The sequence below is a fragment of the Alternaria burnsii genome (genome assembly GCF_013036055.1).
Source record: "Alternaria burnsii strain CBS107.38 chromosome Unknown 121, whole genome shotgun sequence".
Classification (NCBI taxonomy): Eukaryota; Fungi; Ascomycota; class Dothideomycetes; order Pleosporales; family Pleosporaceae; genus Alternaria; species Alternaria burnsii.
In genome coordinates, this window is record NW_024066125.1 from 47,675 (window position 1) to 71,727 (window position 24,053).

Sequence of the window (24,053 nt, forward strand, 5' to 3'; positions counted from 1 at the left end):
ATTGCTAAGCTTTTGTTCTTTTCACATGATTCTCCGTCAAGCCATCAATATCCGGCCAGACTTACGCGCTATCGTCAAGGAGTACATTCGATGGATGCCGACAAATATCATGGTGGCGCCCGATGCAATCATGCAGGACGACAAGTACATTGGACTCAAGATACCAGCTGAAGCGACTGTGTAATCAGTGTCCGATATGTCTATCCTGTTACCCTACTCTTCCAGATCTGATCGATGTAAAGAGGGACTTCATATGATTCTGCTATAAACCCCAACCCAGGAATAATCGACACATCACTATTTGAACACGAACTCCGCTCGGAGTTCGCATGTGCAACTGCACGCGACCCATCGCAGCGAGGCACTTACATCTTCGGTGCTGGGCGTCGCGTGTGTGAGGGCGTGCACATCGCAGCGCGCTCACTATTCCTCACTCTCACACGTCTGCTGCGGACGTTCGACTTCAAGGTACCTGAATCAAGAAACCTGCCAGATGTGGATGATCTGGTAGGTGACTCGACGGTGCAACCCGCCCTATCTGAAGTCAGAACCGTTAGGAGGGGCAAGGAGAAGAAGAGTCTAGTGCAGGAGACGTAAAAAAATGCAGAGGATATACTAATGGATGAGAAATCACAGTTGAGGGATGTACCCAAGGTCATGGCGCTTAGCACGTGAATGCCTGACGTGGAGGAGAGCAAAGGGTAATGTAGCTTCGTGTGCGTGGGGGTCTCATTCCACTGTTTTCCTCAGATGATACTAAAAAGCCAATCGAGTAAATTTCCTGCGCAACTGTTGTAAATGATCGACTCTGTGCTCATTCCATGATAATCAACTTCTTCATAACGTTTCCGACTGGCCAATCTTTCATTTCGAAGTCAACACGCCCTAGACGCGTAGCGATGTTATCACTACAAGTCATACTTAGAGTAACTACCCCAGTGGAGTGACCTTTACCGATGATAACATATTCGCGTTCCTTTCGGGTTGAGTCGGCCACAGTTGGGGCCCAAAAGATGAGCTGATTTTCGTTCAGCGTGACGTCACTGGGTAAATCATCAATGCGGACCGTCCAGTCCGAATCGTCGCGCCAGATGACATACGCTTGCCTGACATCCGATCTCCATAGCGATGTTGTTCCAGGGGTACAGATCTGTTCTAGTTGACCACTTCGCCATCAATATACTGCTAACAGAGTGTGTCGTATCTCAAAGTAGTCGTCCAGATCGATTACGCCCCGCCAGCTCAGCCATGACCAGCTCGGTATCGACAAGCCACAACCCCTCCTCCGATCTGGAATATTCCTCGACGGTATTCCTTGCATTGCCCATGCCAGGAACTGGCAGAATCTAGAGTATGGAATACCCCGGAAGAATTCGTCGTCAATCGCTGCCATGATACCGGCAAAGGCGTTCACGATGTCGGTCTCGAAAGTCAGGTTACGTCTTGTGTATTCTTGAACGAAATACCCGTAGTTATATATGTCAAGCCTGAGCTGCTGCTGAGGAAGAATGTCACCCCGCTTGCAATTGAGATTCAGATGTTCAAGATCGAGCTGTTCAAACCATTCGGTACACCTGCACAGCCACTCCACATGAGTTTCGAGGAAAATCAGACATCGTGCAGATAAGATCATTTCTTGGTATGTCCATGCTCGAGTTGCCCAAATGGTTCCCTGGGCAGACCGCTGACCATGGAATAGATACGACTCTACTATCTTATAGCATCTCATAGCCTGGTCGAAACGAATCAAGTCCAGGTAGTCCATGGTTGGCATCCTCGCCTGCTGCGGCGATGATTGTAAGCATAGCGTTGCCATATACCGACGTCATTGCAGGTATCTGACTTGCTTTGTCTTCTGGATCATTCGAGACGATGCAGAGGCTGTCGACCCATAGATATCTCTTTCCCATCTTCTTCGTCAACGTGACAGCATCTGATATGGTTTTTGGTAGAGTTGGAATCCCGTGAGGCTGACAGTATCCTTCAATGTTTTCTGTTGTCAAGACGAATCTCTTCGGCCCTCCGCCCCAAACATAGCTTAGATCAAGATACTCTATTTCTGCCCTTTCTCGACCGGTGATACTAACCAAACACATGTTCAGAACATCGATCAGTCGCAAAGGCATTGTGGCATTACCTGGCTTTCGACAGCATTGTAGGTGACTGGTGGTACAAATCTGGAGCCATGAATTGAATAGCGCAATATCGCATCGTGCAGGACGATATCTAGCCAGTAAAGTTGGCTCGCTGAGAGAAATCGAAATTGGCGCAGCTAGGAAAGCCACGCGGTTCTCCATTTTGACTTTGAACGAGCAAAAAAAGTCCATGCGATCTATCTCCCAGCCTTCGCCATCTTCGAATTCGTATGGCAAGTTTTGATCTCTATCCTCTATGGTTCCGAAGGCTGACTGACATAGAAAGACCTCGCAGGGGCCCACGTCACCCAAGACAGCTGGCAGGTTCGAGATTTCTCGTTCGTAAGACTCCTTGAACATTGTGGCGACCAGGTGGCAGAGAGAACACACTTTTTGCCGTATGACTATCGCTTGCAGTGGACCAAGGTCAAGTTCGTGCAGATATCCAAATACACCATCAGGAAAGTCTTCATCGGTCAGCGTTCCATCTGGTTCGCGAAAGCAGAACTTGATAGTCCTGTTCTCTCCACCGTAGCAACCAGAGGCATCAGGAAATTCCAGATAAGCGCGTGGCAGGAACATTGATGGGTAGATTTGTTGGCAGTTGTTGCATAATTTTGGCATTGAGGATATGGTCGATGTCGTTATCTTGATATGCTGTTCTCCAACAGCTTAGTGAGCAAACGATTAGACACTCGGAAAGATACTGATAGATGTAGTAGGTATGTTGAGCGGGGGGCAAAGGTAGGTCGGAGGCCGCATGAAACTCGGGTAAAGCTGCATGATGACTGCGTAGAGGGGGCGGTGCAGCAGCCACCAAAGTCCTCCCAAATGCAGGCGTGCTCACGAGAATACGCAGGGCGGCTCAACATGTGACCTCTGCCTCATGAGTTATCGAGTTGCGCGAAAACTATTACTAGCGCGTTGTACTGGTGTAGAGAATGTTTCAGGCTTTATGCGCCGGTCGAACATGCCACTTGAAGAAGAACATGCGGCTCTACAGCCTCGTTGTCGAAGACGGACCTGCACCTGCGCTTACTCATTATCGTAAGGCCGGACGCAATGATCTACCTTCTCTCGCTTCACCGTAAGCATATGTAAGATGTATGTAGCAAGGGAACGATGTCAAAGTAGACTCAATAGCCATGTGGAAGCTGTGACAGGGTCGACGAAATCGAGATCCTGCTCCATGAACCGTGCAGGCACCACTTCCGAAGCGTTCTATTGGCCAGAGTGGCTGCTGGAACGCAAAGGCAATGGCCAAATGCTGATTTCAATATCGCATCCACGTGAATATGCTGAGAGCTAGTTAAGAGTGACAGGAGATGCGCGTTTGCGATTGCTGCTCATGCGATATGTAAGCCGAGCGGGCGAGGCTTTGTTGAGTGCAAGTGCTGTAGTACGGCGGGGAAGTCGCGGGCGGTTGCGGCCGGTCCGAAGTGGGCTTAGAATCTTGGTGCCGAACGCGTCCACTACCCACCCGTGCACCTTCGCCTCATCCCCACACCTGACTTTCATCATCATAACACCATGTCGTCGTTGGGCAAGGCCTATCATGAATAAATGTTCTAGACCTAGAGACAATGGCTCGATCATGTTTGCCCTGATATCTCCAGGTGGAACGAAGCAGACTACTTCGTCACAGATTTCGCTAGCGATCATCATGTCTCTTTCTTTACTCACATAATAGTATCGGCCAACTAGTTATCTTGATATGATAGACTTACAGACAACAATTTAGGGTTCTCTGACGATTCAATACGGCTCTAACCTACTATGGTATCCTATATCCGATCAAGCTCACAACAGATTAGACTTTGCCCGCTACCACAAAGCCATCGCCGCTGCTGTTCCAACCACATACACATTCGTACCCGTCATCGTGAGCTCGAACCTAAGCCACGTCAACGCGAACAGGGTGTAGCATGCACGGATCGGGCGTTTCGCGGTGATATTCGGCATTATTCGTTCCTACATGTCCGAGATGGACATTCGGAAAAAGACCTAATTGGGACATGTAGAATTGTTGGCTACATCTAAAAGAAACGTCGACCAGCTTCAGCACATGAACATGCTGAACATGGCGACTACAACGATTGCAGAACAACAGCTGGAAACTCCGAGCGATACCTGGACTACCTCTCAGCAATCCATGGGAGGTGTCTTGCCTCGGAATGTCCATACCACTTTTAATTATTACAAAGACCCTGGAGACGGTACCGAACATGCCCCAAGCCTCGCCGGGAAAAGAGCTACATTCAATCAACCTTCCGTCGACCTCGAGCATGTGGTGACAGACATTACAGGCAGTGTGGGTAATTATACCCTAGACAGTCACGGTTTTCAGCTATTTGCACATGCAAGTGAAGAGAGAGATTTCCTTGACGATGAGCGAATCAAAGCAATTTACTACCCTGAAGTCGAGAAATTGGTTCATGCTATGTAAAGTTACCCTCCAGATTGAAGTTTCGAGGCTCACGTCAAGCTGTTAGAACTGGGGCCTCGCGTGTCCACATTTTCGATCACACGATCCGTCGACCAAATCCCAATGCTCTCGATCCAGACGATGAACGTCGACCAGTGAAACGAGCACACATTGATCAGTCCGAGAGCGCTGCATTCAACCACATCAAGCGCCACCTCGGTGAAGATGCTGAACGCCTGTCGCGAAGCCGATTTCAAATTCTGAATATCTGGCGTCCTATCAGGACCATTTACCGGGATCCATTTGCTGTCTGCAGCTCCCACTCAGTTCGAGACGAGGATATCCTACCAGTCAAATTAGTGTATCCTGATTGGGTTGGCGAGCCGTGCACGATCCTACCAAATCGAAATCATGCCTGGTACTACAAGTATGCGCAAACACCAGACGAAGTCATGATATTCAAGTGTTATGAATGGAAAAAAGATGGTAGAGCCAGGAGAGTACCACACAGCGCGTTTGTGGATGAAGAGATGGCTAATATGGAGCCACGCCAGAGCATCGAGGTTAGGGCGCTTGTATTTTACGAAGATGACTCGGAACGGGAATAGTAATTCACTAGACTATTTCACAAATCGCATGATATTCTATCAACTCGTGTTAGCCAGTGATGAGTTGATGGCGTGTTCAGTACACCAGTTTTGAGCTGGCAAGATAACCCTCGTTCTTGGTAGCGTACTTTCGCGCGTGACCATGGTCGTCGCGCAACGCTCACCGGGCTTGATATGAGCCACTCAGAGCTTATTGAAGCGCCATACATGGATTGCATCCCTATTGGCAACGTGAACGGCATGTGACTTCAGCGCTAGTTTCTAGCCCCGCTTTCAAACCGGCGCCCGATTAGGCGGGATTTTAGCGCAAAGATTGTTTACCGCACAGGTCCTAGGTCTAAGGGACATACGATCGGTCGTATTCCTATTTTGTACAACATCCGAAGAAGGGATATGGCCCTCTCAGCCCCGTAATCAATGCTTCTGAGAGACCTTTCTAGGCTGGCCTAGTGATATGTGGTTGTGTATTAAGGCTGGGTAATATAGCAATTCGCCATCGTTATCTAGGACTATCACTACCTTGTTGTGGCAATGGAACAGACTTGTGCAGTATCAAGCGCCATTGTCATCTTGGTACAGCAAATCTCTTCTATTCTTCTAATCCTATGCATGCTAACATGCTCGAAAGTTTATAGGGTATATCGTCTCCCAGCTTGTATACAACATTTTCTTCCATCCACTAGCCACATTTCCTGGCCCATTCCTTGCTCGATCAACACTGGTAAGCGTAGCAGTCAGTCTCAAAGCCCACTTGATTGACCTCACTAGCTATGGCGCATGTACCACTCCATGCGCGGTCACTTCCACCTCGTCGTTCAAAAGCAACATGAGCGATACGGTCAGTCTTTTCAAAAACTGCATCATATTGGCTGGGATTAATCTTCATCAGGTAGCGTATTTCGCGTCTCACCCAACGAACTGTCCTTCTCATCCTTCCGGTCGTGGAAGGACATATACGGCCACGCCACTTCCGGGAAACCAATCTTGATCAAGAGCGAGTTTTATGATATGTACGGTGCCGCGTTTGAATCACTCTGCATCGGTAGCGAACGTGATCCCACAAATCATTCGCGAATGAAAAAGTCTTTGTCCGCAGCGTTCTCGACGAAAGCACTAGCGGAACAAGAAAACATCATACAGCGCTGTGTTGATCAGTTTGTATCGCGGATTGAAACAGATGGAGCAAGTAAACAAGGGATAGATATGACGAAATGGTTTGAGATGATCTCTTTTGACATCTTGGGCGAGATGGCATTTGGGGAGAGTTTTGGGTGTGTCGAGAACGGTATGGAGCTTATCCCCACACTACGTTTGAACGAGTCTAACTCAACCAAGGAAGGAGCAGCGCATGGTCAGATATGATTGTTCAGCATCTTTTCTATATTACAGTCCTAGATAATCTCCGAAGGATACCATTGTGCGCAGCGCTAGGCAAGATATTGTTGCCACGGATGACGGTCGAAGTGCGTGATCGTCATGCAAAATATAGCAGAGAAAAGGTAGCGAGGTGAGTGCTCAGATCTCTGTCGGGACGCGTAATGAGCAAAGTATCTAACGGGATATATAGGAGACTGAATAGTGAAAGTGATCGCCATGACTTTCTGACAAACATTTCGGAAAAAGTCAAGGCTGGCGAATTGTCTCAAGAGGAGATGACGGCACATGCATCTACTTTGATGTAAGTGAAGTCATTGTAAAAGCGTTTTCGAATCACTTCTGAAGCGGGTCTCAGAATTGCAGGAGGTGAGACCATTGCCACCTTCTTCGCAGGAGTAACGTACTTTCTACTCAAGAACCCCGAAGCCTATCAAAAACTTCGAGATGAAATCAGGACGAATTTTACATCTCTCGAGAGCATCACTGCTACATTGGCAATGCAACTTCCTTACCTACAAGCCGTGATCTCAGAAGGACTACGAGTCTATCAACCGGGGTCACAGGGCTTCCCAAGGCTTTCTCCAGGGGCGATAATTGATGGTCATTGGGTTCCGAAAGGGGTGAGTTAACTGTTCTGAGATGCTATACCAGATAGCTAATCAAGGAGTGGTAGACGGAAGTATATACAAGCGCATGGACAGTTCTACACGACGAGAAGAACTTTCACGAACCATACACATTCAAACCCGAAAGATGGCTAGATCCTGGCTGTTCGGATAATTTGAGTGCAAGCCAGCCCTTTTCTCTCGGTCCCAGAGCTTGTCTCGGGAAGAAGTAAGTTTGATAGTACCGAGTTCAAAAACGGTCACGGTGCTGTCAAGCTAACAAGGTTTAGCTTTGCATATTTTGAGATGAGTTTGATCCTAGCGAAGATGCACTTCCAATGCGATTTGGAGCTTGTTGATCCTACATTAGATTGGTTAGAAGACAGCTATTTGCATGTTATGTGGTGGAAGCCAGCACTATACATCAGGTTTAAGACGGCAAAGCTGGAATATAGAGTATAGTTCGTGGCCAACGCACCTAACGGCTTCTTTTACAAAGGTCATCGTAGTTGGATGTACAGTGTCGTGTCTTATTAGCAGTTTCCAGCCCACAGCATCTTCGAGCGCACACGCAAGGACTGTACTTGTACTAGAACGCTCATGAATCAAGTATAGGGGCACATAGTGTAAGCAGTACCTCACTCTGGAAGTGGTGAGCTTTCCGAATATTGATCGTATGTAGAGACTTGTCTCTAGTAGTCTCATTCGATATGCAGAATGCCAACCGTCTCGCTTAAGGCTCTATGTAATTCCTGGACCCTCACAACCACAGGCCTCAATTTGGCTTGGTGCTTGTTCCCCTGCGTTGCTTGCGATTTGTCACTCAGAATCTTCGTCAATGCTGCCAATCGCTTGATCTGCAAGATGATCAAAAAGCCGAAGATATCGCATCTCTCTTGCATGGTATCTATTCGATATCCATCTAACAGAAACACATCTTGGTTGTGAGTTTGAGCTTCGTTTCTTCTCGATGAATCCTTCCAAGTCGAGGACGCAGAAAGCAGAGTATCCTCCCAACTTCTTGAGATGTCTTCTAGTATTCCCATCCATTTCTCAAGAAGCAGAATGGAAAAGGTTGTGGCTCTTGAGTCATACCAGCAATTCCTACACTGGAATTTCGATCCGCATTGCGCACAGGTGTTTTTCACAAAATATAACGATTGCTCTGCAGTACTGAGATCGTGCACCCTGTGCTGATTCTGAGCTTGCTCCAGTGCCCCAAGGATAAGATCTATGCATCTACATGGGGTAGATTCTTGGACGTTCAAATTGGGCTTCGTAGTAGCGCTCTTACGACCTCGGTCGCATGGTTGCATCGCTGGGATTGACCCAGGAGATCTTTCTCTCGATGCAGAGAGGACGTGATCTCTACCCTTGGCAGTTTGCGGCGTAGTTTCCACTGGGAAAAGACATCGAGCGGTGACACTGACTGCCTGCTCGCCGAATGTGACAGAACTGACGTTCCAATCTGTTTCATCTGTCTGCAGTCAGTATCGCCTTGATTACTGCTTAAATGCATGACAGAATGACCTAGTGAATACGAAGTAGGATGAGATGGACCTTACCTGCAAATGTCCCAGTGTTCATGCCATCGTCACACTCGGTAGCTCGAGTTCCGGGAGAGTCACTTGGGGACAAAGTGTCATCAGAGAATGAGTCCGCAGTTACATCCAAAGTATCAAGGTCAAGGATTGGATAACCCGAATCGTAGGTTGATATATCTGATATGATTGAGTCCAGGAAGGTGAGATCGGAAGACGTAGGAGGCGTTATAACGGTTACTGTGTTCGAAGGCACGTGAGATCGTACTCTGTAGCCTTCTTGGCCCACTCGATCACCTTCCTGTATCCCCGTATCGGAATCAGGAGGGGTAATTGCGATAGTGTTGCTAGACTTGTCATGCTCCGACGCTGTCTTTGACGTAAAATCCCTCTGGGAAATGATTTCACCGTGATTTTTAGGTACGCCCTCCTGTCTTTGCGGACTGACTTTATCACTCGTCTTTGCTGCGGCAATTGATCGACATAGGGAAACCCTTCTAGTTTTCTGCCGTTGCGCCTGAGGAGAAGCAGAATATGTGCAAGTGACATTGAGATCTCGGCACCGATCACACCCAAATCTGTGGGCGGAGCATTTTAACTGGACCGCCAAAATCAATTATAAGTCATGTCCCCATCGTATTGCCTGTAATTGACAAATCATAGAATTCTCTGGGTCGGCTTACCTTCTTTGCACGACATCTATCGCAAGCAAAGTGGTGGAGTTGACTACCAGACACGGGTGGTAAGCTCGTGTTCGATATGCAAACGATTCCGCCATCTCGTGCTTCTTTTCGGAAAGTGGCAAACATGACCTAGTGACTACGTAGAAGGAATGGTCAAGGGTTTTTCGGGGTGCCCATTTATTTTATGTCATGCGAGTGAAATCGATATTCCAGCAAGGCCATCTTTACATCGCTCATCTCTTGTAAGATGCACGGAGGTTCTGGAAGTTGATAACACACCGCTTTTGATCAGCGGTGTGTTAGCGCAACGCCATCTTGTAAGATCTAAAAAGAGCATTCAGGCGGCTTTGGTCTTGGTATACAGACTAGGGACCCAGACCCTGCTAACCGGGTAGCTAAGGCCCGTGCGGACGGCGCTCGGCGCTACCTTAATTTCCTCACCGGCTCTGTATTCTGCTTCTGTTTCTCTACGCAACGTCTTGTGACCCATTAAATATCGTAAATAGTTACAATTGTCGCTTCTAGTAAGTACTTAAGACGTGCTCGAAGCATCTAGCGACACATATTGTCAACCTATTGCCAATGGTCACTTATGTGTGTTCAATCCCGGGGCTCATGGTGGAATCGGACCGCTGTCACAAACGGGCCTTCCACTGCGTCAGATTTACCTTTCCTATCTTGTGACTACTTCGAGCAATCCTCCATGCATCATCATCCGGCGAAGGGAGATAGCCGTACGTGCTTATGGATAGTATGGGCTCGCTCAGTGCAGTATGCATGTAGCAACATCCTAAGCGGGTACAAACACAGAAAATCGAAAAAGGAAGTTCAATGCTTTTGTCAAGCACGGGTACAAAACGAGAATGCCAGATTTACCCTGGTAACTATGATCAAGCAAATCGTTGCAATAAGCCTCATTTGTGCTAATATCTTCGAAGTCATCTCGCGATGATATGCTTCCGAATACCTGTTGAACCTACTGTCAGACCCCATATTCAACATACTACGTAAACCAAGCTTAAATGCAACTGTACTGGAGAGATCATAAACGTACACTAGCGTTGAAGCCGACGGTAGTAAACTTAAAATGGAATGAGGCGAAGCGGAGGTCTAGACCTCTTTGTAGATCGATGGAAGTTACCGAAATCATACCGGACGAGTCCAATCTCGTGTCGGCGAAATGCTGATCTAGGTAGACGTTTGTAGCGGTCGAATTGCGGCTATGTCAAAAATGGAATTCTTCCGGCTGATGGAGCTTAACAGTAAAGAAGCTCGTGAGCGCAATCGTGGAGTGATCATATCAACGAAGTCGCGAACAAACGACAGATATGGCCAGCCCCGATGTACTGAGCGACGCCACCAAGAAAGATGTGGCGCTTGATGTCATATCCCTACAGTCATTAATAAACGGAGACTCAAGCACGGAAGCCATGTTGTTGAAAGCATGCACTGATTTAGGATTCTTCTATCTTGATTGCGTGGACGGGTGCTCCGGTGAAATCTTGGAGGATGTTCAGGCAATGTATTCCCTGGCTAAGAATTTCTATGACCTGCCACAAGGGGCGAAGTCTGAGTGGCTGGTGGATAGAGATCATGACGAGCATTTGGTCATGGGGTAAGACTAGAGGACTGCGAAGCCCCTGTACAGATGTTCGAGGAGCTGACGTGATGTTTTTGATCAATTAGGTATAAGCCTGCAGGTCACGGGAATGGCCCTATCGAAGGTGTCAAGGACGGTTTCGAGGGGCTAATGGTAATGCCGCGAGAACTGTTGCAGCTTTACATGCTGACGTGAACATCGTAGCTTTTTGAGCATCCCATCTCCAAGATAGATGATCCTGCATCATTTCCAGGTCCTGAGGTCATTGCTCACCAGCTCAATCCACTCAAAAAGGCGATTGCGACCTTCCGTGGTATCAGCGTCTTACTTTTGGAAAAAATCTCTGCAGCGTTAGACTTGGACCCGTCAAAAGCTTTCCAGGGATATCATCGCGAAGGCGCTGTCTGTCCAACAGCTCTTGGACTGCTGAAGTACACGATTGCTGAGGAAGAGCCCAAGAAGATCGGCCAAATTGCCCACACAGATGCCGGTAGCCTTTCAATTGTGTTCACAGAGGTTGCCGGTCTCCAGGTTCTGAAACCAGAGGAAGATGACTGGTTTTACATTGCTCCAAAGCCTGGACACGCTGTTGTGAATGTTGGCGATGCGCTCCGTTTCATATCGGGTGGAGTTCTGGAGTCCAGTCTCCATCGAATTATTCCCCACAAAGACGAAAGATTTCGGCACAAGTACTCAATCGTGTACTTACTGAGACCGGAGATGGATGCAGAGTTCATTGATGGTGAAGGGCGAATGTGGAAAGGCTTAGAATGGTAAGCTGTGCCACTGTTGTACGGATCCAGATTCTGACACGAGATGTAGGACAAACAAAAAGCATGCTGTGTTTCGTGCTCCAGCAGCAGAACAAGCTCAGGGAACTTATCTTACCGGTAGGGATGGGTATGTTGGATACTGGGATCCGGAGAAGGATCAGGAAGATGTGATATCTTAGAAACCTTTTCTATTGGCGAAATATGATTCTGAGATACACCATACAGTACAAAATCTTCGTGAATCCATCGCTATCTAACTCTTGTCGGCACGGGATCTGATTGCAACCCTCATCTCTGGTTTCTGCCATAGTGTATGCATCTCAGATTGGGCATGCCAGTCTAACTGAGGGTCCAGCAACTTCAAATCATACTTGAAGTATAACTTTGCCAGGATTGTTCTGAGTTCCAGCCAAGCAAGACTAGCAATAAGGTTTTAGTGATCGAAAGCAACATGAAGAGTCAGAAAGCTAGCGACGTACCTTCTTCCCAAGCAACTTCGTGTGCCCAGCGAAAATGGCTGGCTTGCTCCCAGAGTATCCTCTCCATCTTTCGTCAACCATCGTTCTGGGTCAAACTTCCACGGATTGAGAAAGTTCTGGGACGACATCGAAGCCGCGAATGGGTTTGTAGAGACGATGGTCTGCGGCACCTTATAGTTAGCAAGAATGCTTAAGAAAATAGCTGCATCTACTACTTCAAGCTCACTTACACCCTCTGGAATGAAATGTCCGTCAACTACATCACCTCCTTGAGGAACAACTCTTGGGAGAGGAAAAGGCAGTGGCGGATATACTCTCATCCCTTCAAGTATGACTGCATTCAAGTATAGCAGGCTTGTTGTCGATGTTCCATTGATCTCCTGGTAAAAGTTGAAAGCCTCACGGACTTCTGTCTGCAACCTCAATCCTATCTCTGGAAACTTTAATAAATGATAGGTTATACAAGCCAAAGCTGTTGCAGTCGTCTCGCTTCCTGCAATACTATTCCTCGTTAGTCTCAATAGACTAAATGGGGATAAGACTTACACAAAGTCTGAGGCATGTGCTGCTAACTGAACATCTGAAATGCCGTCATTGTCGCGACCTTGCAGCATTTTAGTCAAAAAGTCTTTTCGCGTGCTGCTTTGTTCGATCCTCCTGACATGCATAAGCCATGAGACGTGATCAACTTGACTCTGAAACCCTTACCTTCTAATCAGGTCCATTGCATATTGCTCGTGCTTCCGAGTGTCCTTGATGAGCTGCTTTAGCAGTCCCGAGAAGGCTTTCTGGGCAAAGTATCCAAGCCAAGGAAATCGCTTAAAAGTGTCGGCTAATGCACCCAATCTCAGGCTTTTCACAATGATGGATACCCAGAAATGCTCAGATCCTAGAAGCATTTTGGTCAGACACTGTACGATGTCTCAGGGCATTGAGAGGAGAGCTTACCAGAACTGATACCACCGAAAGACTCACCAAATGCTAAGCTTCCAATGATATCGAAAGTGGCAAGATTGAACCACATGACGATATCTACACCGTCGATCGAGGAGCCTTTCTCCCCAATTCGGGTGATAAAATGGTCGATGTTGTCGCTAATGAGACTCTCTTGCTCCCTCAAATATTGGTCTGAGAAGACGTCACGCAGGTAGCTTCTCATTTTGTCATGCTTATGTGGATCACGCTCGCTGACAATGGAATGAGCTTCTGCGGCAAAATTCCCGCCATCATAGAAGTCGCTCTTGATGAATGGCTTATGGCCAACCCGTTTTGCATAAATGTCTTTCCATGACTTGTACGTATTGAAAGACAGCTCGTTTGGGGCGACTCTCACAACTGGGCCGTGTTTTTGGTGGAGCTTATGAATCTCGTATGGTTGTCGTCCGCCCAGAAACATGCGACAATGTGAGAACTACAACTGGTTACACGTGTACTCTGAACACAGCGTGGTTGAAGTACGTTACTAAATTTGGCCGTCCATGGGCCTGGAAATCGGGACAGTGGATGCCTTCGAATCTGGGAAAGCTTCACAAAGAACGCAAAGATACACGTCTAATCACGCATTAGCAATTCGCCTTGCTAGACGTGCCAGACGAAATCTCACTATGGCGATAAGTGAACTGATCTTCAATACGGAGAGGCAAGCATCATTGCAGACATCGAACGATAGAGAGGGCCACGGATTGGTAGATATTGCCGTTGCGTTCATAGTGGAGCAAGGATTATGAAGCGGTCTGGATAGATTTTCTGTCGGAAATGTTGGTGTTAAGTGCTAGAGGATTCGTGTGCAGTTCCAAAAAAGGTAAGACTCCGAGACCAATCGGCCACCTCGCAGGGCTTATGTCAACAATCGGTGTAACAGCGGCAAGATCTATATACGAAACTATAAAGAATAAACAATCAGTTATGAATAGCTAGATTATCATTATTTGCAATAAGATTGTAACCGGAATAACAGAGTGGAAATCAATGACGTCGCTGAAAATCGAAGAAGGAGACATACCGCAGCTTGAGGGAACAGTCGCTATCATCTCAGGTGGGTAATCCCCAGTGACCTTCATAGATGAGTAATTTCTGAGGCTGTTAGGAAGGCGCTTCGAGTGGAATTGGCCTCGCTACGGCAAAACTGCTGGCAACGAAGGGCGCGACAGTCTACAACCTTGATATCGACAAACCGGAAGAGACAACTCCTAGAGTTACATACATAAGATGTGACATATCTAGTTGGGCAGATCTACTTGCTGCATTCGCGACTACAGGACCACCACACATTGCTGTCGCTAATGCAGGCATCGATGAAGATGGGACATATATGACCGATTCTTATGACGATCATGGCAATTTACTCGAACCGTCGTACAAAGTCATTGACGTCAATCTTCGAGGAACCCTCAACTTCACCAAGATATCTCTCCATTTGATGAAAAAGAATGCAATTGCTGGTAGCATTGTCATCACTTCGAGTGCAACTGCCTATCTACCCGAACAGACGTTGCCAGTATACAGTGGAACAAAAGCAGCTGTAAGTAAAGAGAGCATTTGCAAACCCAAAGAAGACATTGAACGCTGAGACATCGGCCCTGTAGTTAATCAACTACATGCGCGCTATGCGATCGCTCCTTCGCGATTCCAACATCACGATCAATGCTGTTGTTCCGGCAGCGACTATTACAAAATTACTACCAATGGACCTAGCCGGCCCGATACTAGCTGCAGGACTACCCGTTAGCACAGCAGAGTTTGTAGCATTAGCAGTCGCATACTCTGCTGTTGCGCAAGAGCCACGTAAAGTGCAAGGTTATGGGAAGGATGAATGTGAATGGATACAGCGATCTGGAAGGTGGAATGGAAGGACAATTCTCACTTTGGGAAACTCTTTTACTGAGCTTGAAGAGAATTTGAGTGACTGTCGAGGTCTTTGGTTCGGACATGAAAATCTGGAGAAGACAAAGATGCAGCAGGCCGCTACAGATTTTCGCGACGTGCTACGGGGATGATTTTAAGTTGGAATTCTTAGTTCAAGGTAGAGCTTTCTGACACCCAAACAATTAAAGTTACCTGACACCGATCAACACATACTCAATAAAGAAATGTGGCGCGTCGATGTACTTTTCTGGGACTTCTTAACACGGCAACGCGCCTCGCAACACTTCCTATTCAGGCTAGCGCATCCCCAAATGAAGGCCCCGATCTCTTCAATACTTATACACCACTTTCATTGCTGTTCGATGCCTGCCTAATTGTAATAGTACAGCCTTATTCTTTTCTCTTTAGCCGAAGATGACCATACATGGCGCCACGATCCCGTCGTCCACCGCGGACTTTGTCAGAAACGAGGTCCCGCAGACAATCTTCCGAGCCCAAATCCACAGAAACGAGCAAGAAGTGACGGCCGAAGTTAATGACTATTTCCTGAAACACTGGCCGTTTGAGAATGAAAAAGCAAGGATGAAGTTCATTGCTGTGGGATTTTCGCGTGTGACATGCTACTACTTTCCGCTGGCATTGGACGATAGGATAGCTCTTGCCTGTCGCTTGATCACCCTGCTGTTCCTTATCGATGGTATGCAGACCTCTATCTTGCACCACGACGTTGCTCAATCAGGAACACTGATATATAGAGTGAATGCAGACCAGCTCGAGTTCATGTCATTAGAAGAAGGGTCCGCGTACAACGAACGTCTGATCGCCATTTCACAAGGAACAACGCGACCAGACCATAGTGTTCCTGTGGAATGGATTACATATGACTTGTGGAACGACATGCGCGCCTGCGATACTGAGCTAGCGGATGATATGAAAGAGCCGGTCTTCACATTCATGAGAGCGCAGGTTGACACGAAGCGCCTATGTGTAAAAGCCTTGGGAGAATATCTGGAATATAGAGAGAGAGACGTGGGTCAAGGGTAAGTCAGTGTTTGCCAATTCAAGGCCTCATTGTCTCGAGCATTACTAATGTTCGCAGGTTGCTCTCTGGTCTGATTCGATTCACAATGAGATTGAGACTTGACCAACAAGATTTGTATTCCATCAAGGAAATAGAAACAAACTGCTCAAAACACATCTCCGTTGTGAACGATATCTACAGTTGGGACAAGGAGCTGAAAGCATCCAAAGTCGGGCATAAAGAAGGTGCTGTGCTCTGCTCCGCCGTTTCTGTGTTGTCGGCAGAGATGGCGCTGAGCATACCGTCAACGAAGAGAATCCTGTGGGTCATGTGCCGGGAATGGGAATTGCAACACAAGCAACTTGTTGTGAACAGGCTGGCCTCTGGTCAATCTTGTAGCTATGACTTGCAGATGTTTATGAAGGGTCTAGAATTTCAAATGAGTGGGAATGAAGTGTGGAGCTCGACGACTTCGAGGTACCATCCTGTACAGATGTAGTCTTTATTAGATTTTGAGCATTTGATAGTACACAATACCATAGAACAATTGACTACTTATTATGCATGTCTCCTACGGTGCCTAACCAATTTCCTAGTTTAAAGCCAGATAGCCATCTAGTGAGAGGATGCAGTCAAGCGTGAGCCCTGAATCGTTACATCACATTACAACAACGGCGCATGACAACAAGCATAGAACCTTGCAGCTTTATTTCAAAAAGCGTCGAACGAAGTACATAGCAAAAACAAATGAGTCTGGCGTTGTGTGATACACATGCTCTGTTCACTATCAACTCTCAACAGCCTGTTGCCGCCCAGGTGGATGATTCGTCTTCGAAACCAGGACATCCGTATCGTTATAATCAGCCAAATCACCAATCAGGACTTCGTCCTTTGCATGAGTTTCCAATTTCTGGATCAACTTCTCATCAAAGGCATTGAGAAGATCTTCAGGGAGTTTTGCCAAAGCTTGATCGAGATCGTCAATGATGTCTTGGACATCTTCAATGCCGACCGAAAAACGAATGAAAGCCTATCAAGAATGTATGGATCAGTTGGTGTCTTTACTGTAGCATATCAAGGAACAGAAACTTACGGGAGTGATTCCAGCTTCGCGTCTATCTTTCTCTGACATGATCACATGGGTCGAATTCCATGGATGGGTTGCCAGCGTTTTAGCATCGCCGACACTGTGTTGTATCAGCGCAGAACCTGGGATCCGACTATCTAGAACTTACTTGGTTTGATGCGAAACGACCTTGACGTAATTCATGAGCATTTTGCTCGCCACTTCACCACCCTTGGGCCCAAACGCCAGTACGCCACCAAAGCCGTTCTTCAGATATCGCTTTGCGTTCTCATGATAGATGTTTCCTTCCAAGCCTAAATAAGATGTAAGTCGATTGTCGTGCCGCGATTAGTCAAAAGTCGGACAATGGCTTACCAGGATAGTTCACCCAAGCAATTCTAGGATGCGCCTGCAAGAACCTTGCAACCTGCATCGTGTTTCTCGCATGTCTCTCGCACCTTATACTCAACGTTTCCATGCCTATCAACAACTGCTGCGCCGATGCTGGGGCCAGCATGGATCCCACCTCCATCAAAATATCGATTCGCATTGCCATGGCGAAACAAATATTGCCAAAAGATTTCCAGTAGGAGAAACTCATCGGCCCGTCTTTGTTTGAGAGGCGAGGAAAGCGATGAATGGCTTTGCCCCAGTCGAATGTACCGCAATCAATGATCACGCCTCCTAATGTGGTTCCATGACCGCCCATCCACTTGGTTGCGGAATGGACAATGACATTCGCGCCGAAGTCGATTGGTCGACACCAAGTTCCGCATGCGCCAAAGGTGTTATCCACTACAAAGGGAACATTGTTCTCATGCGCAAGATCTCCCAAGTCCTGGAGGTCAGGAATGCTACATCGTGGGTTTCCAATGGTTTCGACGAAGATCATCTTCGTCTTGTCGTCGATGTACTGTTCGAACTCTTCTCTTGTCTCGCGCTTCGCCCATTTGACTGTGATGCCGAGTCGTGGTAGCAACGTCTTGAATAGGCTGTAGGTTCCTCCATACAAGTTGATCGAAGCAATAATATTGTCGCCTGCTCCTGCGAGACAAATGATCGTGTTGAAGATTGCTGCTTGACCTGAGGATGTGGCGATGGCCGCTGTGCCACCTTCGAGAGCGGCTGCGCGCTTTTCGAAGACTGCAACTGTTGGCTGTGTGCTAGATTTAGTGTCTGTTTCTACTCTGAATTCATGTCGGCGCTTACGTTGGAGATTCGACTGTAGAAATATCCACCCTCTTCGGTTGAGCAAATTCTCTTAGCATGATTGCTATCAGTGAAAACGAAGGACTTGCATTCGTGTCAGCCTTTCGTATTTCTCAGGGGACCAGAAACCTAAACGCCATACATACCACGCTATTATAAATGGGTACTGCGCGAGCATGCGTCTCCTTATCGGGCCGATGTCCTCCATGAATCTGAAGGGTATCGTATCTCAGGCCGTCGTCAAACTTATCAATCTTGTACGGCTGCAAAGGGTCATGGTTCTCCGGCAGCTGAGACAAGATCATACCGTTTGGGTCGGGTGTCTTGTGGCTGTTGGTTGTACCATTGGTCGATGAGCTATCTGTACGGCTCGTTCCGTTCGTGGCACCAACATTGTTCTCGTCTTCAACAAATGGTGCCATTTTCCATGTAGAAGCAAATGATAGTGAACAAAAGGTCTTGACGAGATGAAAGGGATGCGACAGGTATCACAATAGATGGTGCTGCTAAAGAGGCCAAGACAAAACTAGACCCGGAGTCCTTCCTTATTTGGTAAAAGGGCTGGCTTTAGTCTACTTATGGTATCACCCCGAGCCAACCACTGAGACTCCACAACAAGTACCTGTCAATCACGACTCGAATCGTGATCATACAACACAAAACTACGCCCTCAGATTGACAGAAAAGTCGGCCAAGAATAATGCATTTCGCAACATACGCTGCAAGCCTTCAAGCCAGCATCAAGCTTCACTTGCTTCAACACCACTTAAGTCATGTATTCGCATACTGTTGTTCTCTCATCATATTTGTCTACATTCTGAGAGAATTCTTCAAAGGACCAAGGCAAAAGTTGATCGCAGGCATTCCTGTCGTAGGAGGCAATGATGTCAAAAGTATCCAACTCAACCGTGAGAGATTTCGAACGGAAGCGAAGGAAATGCTATTAGAAGGCTACAAGGAGGTACAAGTGATTTGATAGTCACCATTATGTCGCACCACATTCTAACATCAGTCTTAGACCGGTGGAGGTTTTTTCTACGTCCCGAGCCCACTTGGTGAACGACTCATGATTCCATCGAAATATCTCGAGGAGCTAAAGTCCGCACCAATTAATCACGTAGATTTCGTCGCTACGTTCATCGAAGTACGAGAATCTTTGCATTATCCCTTGCTATGATGCCTGAGACTAAATCTATCCGATAGATGTTTGAAGGCAGATACACCACCATGGGAAGCCGCTCAACTCTTCACCCACGGGTTGTTAAGGCGCAATTGAACCACCATCTCGCGGACGTCATGCCTGCCGTCCAACAGGAAATCTTTGAGTCAGTGAAGGATAACTTTCCTTTGTGTGACGGTAAGTGTACCCATCCGCTGTTTCAACGAACGCTCAAAAAATGACATATGCACCAGACTGGACGCCAATATCTGTCGTCTTAACTCTAACCCAAATCGTTGCGCGCGTCTCCTCTGCCATGTTCGGCGGGACTACACTTTCGCACAACAAGCCTTGGGTTGCCGCAAGCATCGCCTTCGCCATTGACGGCTTCATCGGGGCGCAGAAACTGAAAAAGTACCCCGTGTTTATGAAACCCCTAGTTGCACCTTTTATCCCAGAGCTTAGAAATATAGCCAAGCATTACAAAGCCGCTGAAGAGGCTGCAATACCTCTGATAGAGAGCAGGAGGAAGAGGCAAGACGAAGCGATGGATTTACTATATTGGATGGATGAACAAGCCAAGGGTGAAGAGAAGGATTTGAAGTTCCTTGCGGGAATACTGTTGAAAGTTTCCTTTGCAGCTATCCACACATCTGCTGCAGCTCCAGCACAACTGCTCTTCGATCTATGCGAAAGACCATACATTATCCACGAACTGCGCAAGGAAATCACCAGTGTAATGGACAAAGATGGAATGATATCAAAGGCAGGGTTCCTGAAAATGGTCAAGATGGATAGTTGGATGAAGGAAGCCCAACGCTTCAATCCGCTTCTGCTCATCACTTTTGAACGCGTAGTTCATAGGCCGTTTACACTGTCCTCGGGTCTCATCATTCCCGCACACACTACAATCGGCATCCCGACACAAGCTATCACCATGGACCCAGCTCTCTATCCTGATCCGGAGACATATGATCCATGGCGCTTCTCCAAGCTACGAGAAGAGAGTGTGGAAAACGAGGGCAAGGCACAATATGTAGCGTCGAATCCTGCGAGTATGAGCTTTGGATATGGAAGGCATGCGTGTCCTGGGAGATTCTTTGCAACGCAGGAGATCAAGGCGATCATGGCGCACATCATCATGAGCTACGATGTTAGATTTTCAGAGGGGCAGAAGAGGCCGGATAGTCTTTGTGTTGAGACGCAGTATTTGCCGAGTCCGGAGGCAACAGTAGAGTTTAGGAAAAGGTGAAAACAGATGATTAGTAGTAAGAAGTTATACAACAGAGTTGGAGTTTAAGATGAAGAAAATAGAATTAATTAGATTCTAATATTCCCTGTAAAAGGGATACTTGGATACCCCCTAGAGGAGATGCCTTGGCCTTTTGTACGTTTTCTGCTGAATTTGAAGATTTCTGGACCCTCGTTGGCTGCCTGCTATTAGGACGTTGAATTACCTTGGCCTATGTTCCTACTCTCTTGTGTATCTGGAAGCTATGTACCTGACCAAGGCGAATGCGCGACACGTTGTTACTAGATCGCTCCTCAAGACCACAATCTTTGCGTGTAGTCTTTGTATAGGCTGCATTCATGATGCTGCATTTTTCGCTATTGGTCCTTCTCATGTCATCCTTGCTGATTTTATCTGCTTTCTTCACGCTCCGTACGGATGACCGTGGTATAGATCAGCGCCATGATCGAAGAGCGACTTGGAGACGTCGACCTACCCGTTTGACGGCCTTGAACCCAAATGTGTTCTGTCACTGGTCAATGCTTGGACAAGAGTCGTTTGAGGTCGGTAGAACGTACTAACGCCATGTCGATCGGTTAAATACCTGAAGTGTAGACTTGCATTAAGCTGCGTAAGGTAGAACAAGACTAGAATGGATTGCTGAACCGCTATTTTTTGATACGAAAGCCAAGTAGGGAAATCCCTATGGCAGCGCAGGGTCACAAAGAATGAGAAAGTAAACGCGAATATAGTACTAGAGATAAGGTGAATGGCAAGAGGTAGAGAGGGCCCGCGCAAGATACAATCATGATGTACCGAGTATAATGAACACTGATTGTCTCAACGTTCGCTACTACGATGATCACACCACATTTCGTTGAAGCTTGATCCGTCAAGCAACAAGTCCGCCACCGATGCTGTGCCTCCTACGCGCCAATCTCATCTCTCCATCTCGCCAGCATTCAGTCGCAGTAGTATCCAAAGCTGTGATACTGCTCGAACCCATTCCCATTCCAAAAGCAGTTCGCGCTATCAGTAGGAATTCGGAGCTTGCTGCCATCATTCGGCGACTGGTTGGCGCCCGTGTAAAGCGTAAGGTGACATCCCGCAGATGTTTGCAGGATCTGAATAGCGCCGCGGGGTCCTTGCAAGTTTGTCAGTAAATGTAGTCACACTTTTGGCGTTACGTCTCACCTGGAAAATTTCCCTTCACTGTTGCGGGGTTGAGGTCGTAGTTCTCCTCGAATCCTTGGCAGTTGACGTGGTCGAATGCGTTGAAGCGAATTCGGCCGTTTGCAGCTACGAGGGGGAGCAGGGGAAGGAGGGCGTAGAAGAGCTGCATTGTGCTTGTTGGTAGTAGCTTGGAGCGCGCGTATCTTGAAGGTGATAGTTGGCAGGAAGTAGAAGTGGATTCGGAAAATTTGATACAACTCGACGCGTGGTTTTTGTGAGGGAGAGAGACAGACTTTTATATCGGTGCTGTGTTTACGTGTACGTACCCCGGTAGCTACACCAGCATTCTACCTACATTTCATAGTATGCATTAGCAATGCGACATCAGTTAACGTTTACCACATCTGGTAAAGCAAGGAGCTGGAAATATTGTACTACTCAAGAACCGATGTTGGGTCTTACTGGAAAGACCACAAGACACCAATTACAAGCGAACCTGATAGATTAAATATCAGCATGAGCATCTATTACTCATACCCCGTGTTGTACAGGGCACACGGGAGGAAGCATGGTATGTCCAGATATAGTCCGCGGGTAAGCAATGCGGGATCAGTAAGCCGGCCCGCCCCACAAGACCTAACGCGATGCGACGAAGGATAAAAAGCAGGATGCAGTAAAAGAATCGCATGTGTTCTCGTATATGCAATGGGGAGGTCAGCCTCTAGCGCGCTTTTTCTGGCGCACGAGTGGAGTTCTAGGACCTTCCTTAGAAGCGACGGCCTACACTCACTCGATCACAAAAGCTTGTGCAACAGGAACCCTCACAGCATCTACTTAGCAACCCGGTCTTCGAGCGGCGATTGCGCTGTGAAGCCCATCTAGTTCTGTCTGGGATTATGTCCTTCGCACGGAACCCCTTCCGCCCGCGAAGATGTAACGTCGTCACCGTATACTTCGCCCGACTGGAGCAGGTACTCGCTTGCTCGGTGGTGCATCCCTTACCTCCACTGGCTGCCTGACTGCAACTTCGCTCATGCCAACCCATCCAGCTTATGTCCTCCATGAGCCGTCGCAAAGGTGAACCAGCTGAGCAGAGACCTGTGGGCGTCGAAGCAATCGAACCAATGGGGGAAGCCGAAGGGGTATTGCTGTAGGTGTCGCGGTGAGCCATGAAGAATGCTAGACTCGTATTGCTACTGAGGTCAAGACTTCTGCCAACGCAAGGGTGGATCATGGCCCATTCGCATTCCATGGGCATCGTCCTGGCGCGAATCCCTATACACTGGGATACACTATCGCATCCGTTCCTCGAATTGTATAACCAGACTGCACCCAGACACAACTTTCATCAGCTTGTCTTGTCTGATCGTTGTTGCTTAGACGCGTTGTAGGGCCGTTGGTATGTCGGTGGGGCGTGGGCGCGGTTCATGCGCGTGTCGAAAGGGGCGGGGTGGAGGACGATAGGATGCATAGCTATTCCAGTCGGATAAATGTCCCTATAGAGGTTGGAGGATCAGTATGAAGCGCGCAGCAGGTGTTGAAGCTTGAGGAATACTCACCTCAACGGGCCGAGAATACGTGCAACATCTCGTGCCTGACCGATCACCACTACTCACTCAACAACTGACTGACATTGCCTTCATATGGAGACTCTGCTATTAGCTCTGTGCATAGCGAAACGGTGAAAAGTGCGACGGTGCGTGGCGCTCGCGTGGCTGTCTCGTGGTTCAACGCGTCGCGGGACGCGTCGCGCAATGATGATGATGACGTCGGAACTGACGCGGGCACCGCACTCGCAGTTCGGTGCTAAGCTCGTGATGCCGAATCGATAGCAATGCCATACATGGCGTCTACGATGGAGTGTGTTAGCTGAGATACAGCAACTAGAACACAGAGTACTTACATAAGCTTCGCCATGCAGCCTTGCTGGATTCTCTGCTTCAATAACATCGTCCGAGTGGCTGCACCAAGGGCTCCGACTAGTTGGTTCGGCCCAGAGGCCTGGACCAATGGCTTTGTGGGCTTGTTCAACTGGTTGAAAAGGTCTTGGCATAGTGGGGCGGTTGGCGGAGTGCATAAGATCTCATGATTTTGTTTGTCGCA

General features: G+C 47.7%; 11 protein-coding genes across 11 annotated transcripts; 6 read left to right on the top strand and 5 right to left on the bottom strand.

Annotated features, from left to right (window-relative positions):
• Nucleotides 1-25: 25 nt before the first annotated feature.
• Nucleotides 26-597, top strand: GT037_010020 (uncharacterized protein; the record flags this gene model as incomplete). Its single annotated transcript, XM_038935067.1, has 2 exons — nt 26-180; nt 243-597. 2 exons carry the CDS (start codon nt 26-28, stop codon nt 595-597), a joined length of 510 nt encoding a protein of 169 aa, XP_038782158.1.
• Nucleotides 598-1,715: 1,118 nt separating this feature from the next.
• GT037_010021 (uncharacterized protein) lies at nt 1,716-2,717 on the bottom strand (the record flags this gene model as incomplete). The annotated part of the gene is made up of 1 exon (XM_038935068.1): nt 1,716-2,717. The coding sequence occupies one exon, from the start codon at nt 2,715-2,717 to the stop codon at nt 1,716-1,718; it is 1,002 nt and encodes a 333-aa protein (XP_038782159.1).
• Nucleotides 2,718-4,215: 1,498 nt separating this feature from the next.
• Nucleotides 4,216-5,168, top strand: GT037_010022 (uncharacterized protein; the record flags this gene model as incomplete). Its single annotated transcript, XM_038935069.1, has 2 exons — nt 4,216-4,577; nt 4,628-5,168. The coding sequence occupies 2 exons, from the start codon at nt 4,216-4,218 to the stop codon at nt 5,166-5,168; spliced, it is 903 nt and encodes a 300-aa protein (XP_038782160.1).
• Nucleotides 5,169-5,699: 531 nt separating this feature from the next.
• GT037_010023 (uncharacterized protein) lies at nt 5,700-7,612 on the top strand (the record flags this gene model as incomplete). Its single annotated transcript, XM_038935070.1, has 9 exons — nt 5,700-5,741; nt 5,797-5,889; nt 5,937-6,006; nt 6,058-6,453; nt 6,504-6,675; nt 6,736-6,846; nt 6,901-7,165; nt 7,219-7,379; nt 7,441-7,612. 9 exons carry the CDS (start codon nt 5,700-5,702, stop codon nt 7,610-7,612), a joined length of 1,482 nt encoding a protein of 493 aa, XP_038782161.1.
• Nucleotides 7,613-8,580: 968 nt separating this feature from the next.
• GT037_010024 (uncharacterized protein) lies at nt 8,581-9,154 on the bottom strand (the record flags this gene model as incomplete). Its single annotated transcript, XM_038935071.1, has 2 exons — nt 8,581-8,627; nt 8,716-9,154. Coding segments are annotated over 2 exons (486 nt in total), but the record flags the coding sequence as incomplete, so codon positions are not given.
• Nucleotides 9,155-10,702: 1,548 nt separating this feature from the next.
• GT037_010025 (gibberellin 20-oxidase) lies at nt 10,703-11,926 on the top strand (the record flags this gene model as incomplete). Its single annotated transcript, XM_038935072.1, has 4 exons — nt 10,703-10,989; nt 11,061-11,127; nt 11,179-11,747; nt 11,797-11,926. 4 exons carry the CDS (start codon nt 10,703-10,705, stop codon nt 11,924-11,926), a joined length of 1,053 nt encoding a protein of 350 aa, XP_038782163.1.
• Nucleotides 11,927-12,000: 74 nt separating this feature from the next.
• Nucleotides 12,001-13,622, bottom strand: GT037_010026 (uncharacterized protein; the record flags this gene model as incomplete). The annotated part of the gene is made up of 6 exons (XM_038935073.1): nt 12,001-12,166; nt 12,227-12,387; nt 12,457-12,727; nt 12,773-12,883; nt 12,935-13,115; nt 13,175-13,622. 6 exons carry the CDS (start codon nt 13,620-13,622, stop codon nt 12,001-12,003), a joined length of 1,338 nt encoding a protein of 445 aa, XP_038782164.1.
• A 521-nt stretch (nt 13,623-14,143) lies between these two features.
• Nucleotides 14,144-16,611, top strand: GT037_010027 (uncharacterized protein; the record flags this gene model as incomplete). The annotated part of the gene is made up of 6 exons (XM_038935074.1): nt 14,144-14,261; nt 14,317-14,747; nt 14,812-14,967; nt 15,500-15,788; nt 15,849-16,131; nt 16,191-16,611. Coding segments are annotated over 6 exons (1,698 nt in total), but the record flags the coding sequence as incomplete, so codon positions are not given.
• Nucleotides 16,612-16,899: 288 nt separating this feature from the next.
• GT037_010028 (o-acetylhomoserine-lyase) lies at nt 16,900-18,809 on the bottom strand (the record flags this gene model as incomplete). Its single annotated transcript, XM_038935075.1, has 6 exons — nt 16,900-17,142; nt 17,206-17,299; nt 17,348-17,492; nt 17,554-18,334; nt 18,388-18,471; nt 18,534-18,809. 6 exons carry the CDS (start codon nt 18,807-18,809, stop codon nt 16,900-16,902), a joined length of 1,623 nt encoding a protein of 540 aa, XP_038782166.1.
• A 278-nt stretch (nt 18,810-19,087) lies between these two features.
• On the top strand, nt 19,088-20,798 carry GT037_010029 (cytochrome p450; the record flags this gene model as incomplete). Its single annotated transcript, XM_038935076.1, has 4 exons — nt 19,088-19,348; nt 19,406-19,531; nt 19,591-19,744; nt 19,801-20,798. The coding sequence occupies 4 exons, from the start codon at nt 19,088-19,090 to the stop codon at nt 20,796-20,798; spliced, it is 1,539 nt and encodes a 512-aa protein (XP_038782167.1).
• A 941-nt stretch (nt 20,799-21,739) lies between these two features.
• GT037_010030 (uncharacterized protein) lies at nt 21,740-22,119 on the bottom strand (the record flags this gene model as incomplete). The annotated part of the gene is made up of 2 exons (XM_038935077.1): nt 21,740-21,921; nt 21,972-22,119. 2 exons carry the CDS (start codon nt 22,117-22,119, stop codon nt 21,740-21,742), a joined length of 330 nt encoding a protein of 109 aa, XP_038782168.1.
• Nucleotides 22,120-24,053: the final 1,934 nt, after the last annotated feature.